The sequence below is a fragment of the Numenius arquata genome, chromosome 8 (assembly GCF_964106895.1).
Source record: "Numenius arquata chromosome 8, bNumArq3.hap1.1, whole genome shotgun sequence".
Lineage (NCBI taxonomy): Eukaryota > Metazoa > Chordata > Aves > Charadriiformes > Scolopacidae > Numenius > Numenius arquata.
The window spans coordinates 16,185,023-16,191,486 of NC_133583.1; the positions used below are offsets into that span (position 1 = coordinate 16,185,023).

Below are 6,464 nucleotides of genomic sequence, written 5' to 3' on the forward strand. Positions count from 1 at the left end.
CCCGCTCCAGCACCTCGATGTCTGTTTTGTTGTGAGGGGCCCAAAGCCGAACACGGCACTCGAGGTGCGGCCTCACCAGTGCCGAGTACAGCAAGAAAGTATCAGAGTGGAGGAATTTAAAATAAATAAATAAATAAACGCGACGAGCCTTGGGCAGCTCATCTGGACCCGCGGTGCCGCCTGAGGGGCCGGCGAGAGCCGGGTCCACCTCTCCTCAGTCCATCCACTCCCGGCTCCTCAGAAACTCCCCTGCCCGCCAGCAGACCCCGCCGGGGCACTCACGGGGCTGTTCGGGGCACGGAAAAGGTTCGTCACCTTCGGTTCGCTCTACCGCCTCCTCGGCCGGGAGCGGCCTCCGCCTCCAGGGCCCCGCCGCCACCGAGCCGCCGCTCGAGCTTCCCGCCGCTGGCGCGCGGTGACGTCATTCCGGCGGCGGCGGAAGGGCTGGGCCCGGAAGCGGAAGAGGAGCCGGGGCCTGGGACGGCCCGGTGGCGGCCGGGGCCGGTAGTGGTACCGCCACCGCCACGATGAGCGAGCCGGAGCTGCTGCTGGACTCCAACATCCGGCTATGGGTGGTGCTGCCCATCGTCTTCATCACCTTCTTCGTGGGCATGATCCGGCACTACGTCTCCATCCTCCTCCAGAGCGACAAGAGGCTCACACAGGAACAGGTGTCCGACAGGTCAGGGCCGCCGCCGGGACCCCCCTCGCCTCGGCCCCGGCCCCCCCAGCCGCCTCGGACCTGCCGCCGCCTCACACCGGCCTCTCCCCGGGCTCCCCCGGCCCCGGGGGTAGCGGCAGGTCCGCTCCCGCCGTGCCGCTAACGCCACATGTCTCTTTTTCCAGCCAAGTCCTGATTCGGAGCAGAGTCCTGCGGGAAAATGGAAAATACATTCCAAAACAGGTGGGGAGATGGCGTGAACGGCTTTATGGTTCGCAAGGAGGATAGCTTGGATTCGAGCACAAAAGCTAGAAGTTGTATTAGCGGAGAGCCATGGTTAGAGCTGCTCTCGGGTGTGGGGCACCTTCTGCACAAGTGCCCCCTGGGGTCGGGCAGCCTGGCAGGGGCTCCCCCGGCCCAGAACAGTGTCTAGAAGTGCGGAGGTTCTGAGGAAACCTGGACACAGAACCACTGTACATGTCTTTTCCCTGACATTAACGTTGGCTTCCACTACTTGGTGTTTTAACTGCATACTAAAATGAAGTCTGTGTCCAAACCATCATGTTTAACGTCTGCTAGGAAAACACACAGTGATTTAATAAAAGCTCAGGATAACGAGGGAGTCATACAATGTCAGCTGTAACGTTTGCTGAACTAAAAATCAGTTGCTGTTACTGGCTCAGTTGCTGCCAAATATGTGTGTTGTAAAATCTGGAAGTCAGCTCAGGGGAATGAAAATGCTGGTATCAGTACTTAGCCAGCAAGAACTTTACATAAAGTGCTAAAAGCTCTTTAATTAACGTAGATACTTCTTCAGAGAATTCTTAGAATTATTTCAAGAATTTTTGAAAGCCAGAGAGCTGGTACTCTGGATCCAGGGAAACGGAAAAGCGAGGAGCTTTGGAGCATAGGGACAGTGAAGTACCTCTCCAAGAAAGAAGGACGTTCTATGAAAGAGCTCATAAGATGTCTGCACATCTGAGCAAGAAATGAAACCTTTAATTTCTTATGGCGTTGGCTCTTTTTGTTTTCAGTCTTTCCTGACCCGGAAATACTACTTTAATAACCCGGAGGATGGATTTTTTAAGAAAACAAAAAGAAAGGTAGTGCCTCCGTCACCAATGACAGGTATGTTAAGGGACCATAAATATAGCTGGGCAGAAAAACGTTAATTTTCTGCCAAGGTAGAAAAGTGAATCAACGTCGGAAAGAGCTCAGTGAATGTGAGGGAGGGGGCAGAACTGTGCAGCTGGGTATTGGGGAGGAGGGGGCAGCGAGATCCCTCTCTTTGGTAGCAACACGTTAGGTCACTTCCTTTTGCTTAACTTCAGCCTCCAGCTGCCTGCAGCGTCTCAGGAGAGCATGACCACCTCAGTGTGGCCAGAAATGGGAAGTCCTGTTCTCACTCATGTCCTTTTGTCAGTTTTTTGCACCAGCTCCTGCAGGACCTTCTCTAAACTGATATAACTTATTAACGTGGCCAAAGACCTCTGCAGCAAATTAGCTGGGTAGTTCGTCGTCGCTTTTCTACTTAGCTCAGCTCACAGAGGGGCCCAGTGAGGTCAGAGATCTGGAGCAAGGGATGGGGTTAAACACAGACAGAGCAGCTGGGGTCAGGCACAGCAGAAAACACAAGACCCTTTCAGCAGCAGCAGCCGCCACCACCACACTGGCTGCCCTTCTCGTTTTGCAAAGTATTTTACAACAGTGGAAAATAATAGAAAGGGGCTAGATAGTGGGATAGGGCTGTTACCTCTCATGCAGTTTCTTAGTTAAAATAGCTGACGTTGCTAAAGTAATCTCTTGTTTCGCCTTATTGTGATATGCTGCTACTTTACATCAAATCTTTGAATTGCAGATCCTACCATGTTGACAGATATGATGAAAGGGAATGTAACCAACGTTCTGCCTATGATCCTCATTGGTGGTTGGATCAACATGACATTTTCGGGATTTGTCACAAGTAGGTGTCTGGAATAACACAGCCCGTGGGTTGGGCTGTGTTTCTGATAATGACCTCAAGGGTCTGGGCTGCATCAGAGACTTGCTGCTCTACCTAAAAGCAGTCAATTGGAAGCTTCTGCCAAGTGAATTTGGCTTGTGGCACTGTCTCTGTTCACTCCATGAGCTGCAATGATTCGCTTGCCCCATAGCAAAGGAGGGAAAGTGGTTTTCAGGACACCAGCCATGGTCACAAAGAGAACAGGTTGTGTATTGAGGAAAAATTGTAATGGCACAATCAATACTTAAATTTATTGAAACTGCCAAAACTTCCAAGTTGATACAGTGAATTTTCCTCTGAACCTATCCAAGGAGTTGGTTACTGTGTAATGCAGGGTGTATGCATCAAAAATACTTCCTTAAGTACACAGTTCTGTTTCTTTTTCTTACTTTTACTATTTCCTTAGCAATAGACGTTCCCCTCCACAGTCACTGAAACAAAACCTGTGATGGTTCAACCATCTGATTTAAGTTTCAAAAAGCCTTACCATAAAATAAATACAGAACTACAGCTTTTTCAAAAGTATGTGTTAACTTGTTATTCTATGTATTGCATTCAGGCTATATTAATAAAAGAACTATCTACTTGCTTTGCAATTATCTAGTGTCACTTTGTGAAACGGGGTTTGTGTGTTGTTTTTTTTTTTTCTTATCCTGCAGCAAAGGTCCCATTTCCTCTGACGCTGCGTTTTAAACCAATGTTGCAGCAGGGAATTGAACTGCTCACTTTAGATGCATCCTGGTAAGCCTGTGGCCTCAGCAAGCAAGGCTGAATGTTCTCTTGGAAAATTCTGAATGTGTTAATAACCCTTGAATGGTCTGTGTGTGCTTCTGAAGTGAGATGGCTTTGAACTGAAATCAGCCATGCTTGTTCTGATTTATCAGGGTGAGCTCTGCTTCCTGGTACTTCTTGAATGTGTTTGGACTCAGAAGCATTTATACTCTCATCCTGGGCCAAGATAATGGTAAGACACTGTCATTTCTGTGAAAAAGCTGATGACTTCTTCCATGGGAGGACTCCTGAGGGAGGCTGGGGAACGATTTCTAGATTTCCAGCCAAAAAGCTTTTGAGAGCCTCTCTTACTTCTGTGAGGTTACTGTCTGCTGGCCAGCTGTGACATCACCTGCAGCAAGTATCCAAATCTAATGCACCAGGCATTGCCAACTGCTTGTAAAATTGCATGGTAATAACCCATGCTTTCCTTCCCAGCAAAGTGGTGTGCAGAACTTTTGCTCTCGGGCTTGCTTTTATTTCTATCAAGTATCAGTTTTAAGGAAAGCTGCAAAGCTTTCTTAATGCTAGATGTGGGGCAGGACAGATACTGCTTCTGAGGGTACTGGGAATCTAGTAGACTGTATTTTCCTCAATTTGTCTGCATATTTTATGTAAATTTAGCTAAGATGTAGAGGGTGGGAACAAGATGTCTTATAAGAATTCTTTCTGGCATGTTAGTATTGCATTCTGGGTGTTTCTGCAACTTTCTAGTCTATAGCTAGAAACCAGCCTGGTGGCACTGTGCTCCAAGAAATGCTGTTTAAATGGCACAAATAAAAACCAACTTCGCGTTTCTCTCTTGTAGCTGCTGATCAGTCTAGGGTGATGCAGGAACAAATGACGGGGGCGGCAATGGCCATGCCAGCAGATACCAACAAAGCATTTAAGGTACAGTATTCCCACCCACGCTCCTGTGTGCTGTGAACTTACAGGATTGTGGGCTATATGTAACTCGGCCTCTCCCTGTGCCTGGATTCCTGTTCCTAAAATTAGAGCTGACAACTGCTGAAGGGTATGGAAGTTGCCCTGGGTCTGGCAGAGTAAACCTCATCAGTTAGTCATTCCTGATAAAAAAGCTGAATTCACGAGCCATCTTCTGCTCTTGCAGAGGAAGATTTTTTTTTTTTCTTTCCCTTGAGATCTAGTTCCAAAGCAGAAGCTGGTTCCCAAAAGTTGTGTTAATAGTGCAGCTGAGCACAAGGCCAGCAGACACATGGTGGAATGTGGGTAAGAAAATCAAGTAAGCAAGTCAGCTCAACTGAAAATGTCAGGGTCTGACTGTGGCTCGAAGTTCTCAAGAAGTCTCTTGGTGGGCATCACGTGGCATGATTTTTGCAGCTTATTTCACAGTACTTACTGGAGCAACACTTCATGGTTTGTGTTCATGGGTGGTGAAATATGAGTAGTGAGGGGAGATCATTCTCATATTTAGGATGAAATTCTGTTCTTAGGTCTTGGGGTGGTACAAACACCCGGCTTAATGAATTAATAACTCTGCAGCTCCAAGGAGCTTGTTGGTTTAATGAGGCACATCACGTCTGTGTTCAGTTTTGAAATTTTTGGCCTGTAACTGTTTTTATTAAATGTCTCTGAACTAAAGAATTAAGTAACCACAAAGCACTTGACCCCCCCAGAACAGAACTGGCTCTGTTTCTAGAGTCAGCTGTTTTAGAAATGGACTATTCCAGAAGGTTAGAGGGTTTTCGAAAAGCACATAATGTAATTTTTCTAACTTCTGTGATGTATTTGGATAGACCAACATTTAATACGTAATTAAGCGTAAAACGCTGATGTCAGAGAGCTGACAGGATTACCAGGTTTTTAACAGAACTTGGGTTTTGTTGCAGTTTTAAGGTAAGCACTGCTTTGTGTAGTTCTTTAATACTCTGTTGCTTTCCTTTCTCCGTTTATTATCAACACAGACGGAATGGGAAGCTCTAGAATTGACTGATCATCAGTGGGCCTTAGAAGATGTAGAAGAAGAGCTCATGGCAAAGGACCTCCATTTTGAAGGCATGTTTAAGGAAGAACTTCAGACTTCCATCTTCTGAATTGGAGAACATGCTTTTGTCTCTTCTTGTAAAAGTCATTTGAAAAGAAATGTTACTTAAAACTATATAATGTATTTTAGCAAGGCTGAGAATAAAAGAAAACCACCATGTTCAGAGCTGCAGTTCCCTAACTCTGATTTGAGCCCCAGGAGCGAGTACGTTGCATTTGAGCCAACGGCTCTGGGTGTGGGTTTCTCGCCGAGTTGTGTTTCTCATCCTGGGAAATGTATGCTGGAGAAAAGACCTAAAATTTCTAGTTCTAATACAAAGTCCAAGCCTGTTTCAGTTAAGGAACTTAAAACTTCATGAGGCTGAAAAAGTACAAGGAGTGCCTGCGTTCCTCATTTTATCCCTTTAAAAAAACACATAGTTAGTTACCCTTTGCTTTTGAATAATTAAGCCATCATCATGTTAGCAATTCAAAACTCACAGCAACAAAGTATCCAACGCATCTTCAGAAGCAGCAATGGGATTCAGTTTCCGAAAGTGGTGGTTGTCCTTTTTATACTTTTTTCTGTTACAATAATTGGGGTTTGAAGCTCTCAGGAAAAAAAAAAAAAAAAAAGCCACAACCGGGAACAACAAAAGCAAGAGGGAGATACTCACCACTTGCCCACGGTAAAGCATGGGACAGCTCACCTTCCTCGCATACCCAGGCCAGCACCAGGGCCCCCCACTGCCACAAAATCTCATCTGTGTTCTTCTGCCCCGGTCGACCTGCTGGTGGACACACCGGTGGTCACAGGGGCAACTTCTGGCCCCATCTTTGCTGCTTCCATTCCTGGGCAGAGCAGCTCCTCGGAGGTCTTTGGGCAGCAGAGAGCCAGAGATGGCATTTCTATGCAGAGGTAGCAAACAGACTATGTCCCTTTAATCTAATCTTTCCCAAGTCCGTTGATTAGCACCTCAGAATGCCTGCAGAGCCCTCCTGCCCACCACCCTCAGCAGATATACACCTAGCAAGGGTGCCTGGCTG

The 6,464-nt window shown here is 46.9% G+C and overlaps 1 protein-coding gene across 1 annotated transcript; it reads left to right on the plus strand.

Annotated features, from left to right (window-relative positions):
• The first annotated feature begins 452 nt into the window (after nt 1-452).
• EMC3 (ER membrane protein complex subunit 3) lies at nt 453-5,622 on the plus strand. The gene is made up of 8 exons (XM_074152050.1): nt 453-682; nt 847-904; nt 1,696-1,789; nt 2,520-2,624; nt 3,323-3,404; nt 3,548-3,627; nt 4,243-4,325; nt 5,360-5,622. Exons 1-8 carry the CDS (start codon nt 528-530, stop codon nt 5,486-5,488), a joined length of 786 nt encoding a protein of 261 aa, XP_074008151.1. The 5' UTR covers nt 453-527; the 3' UTR covers nt 5,489-5,622.
• The last annotated feature ends 842 nt before the right edge of the window (nt 5,623-6,464 follow it).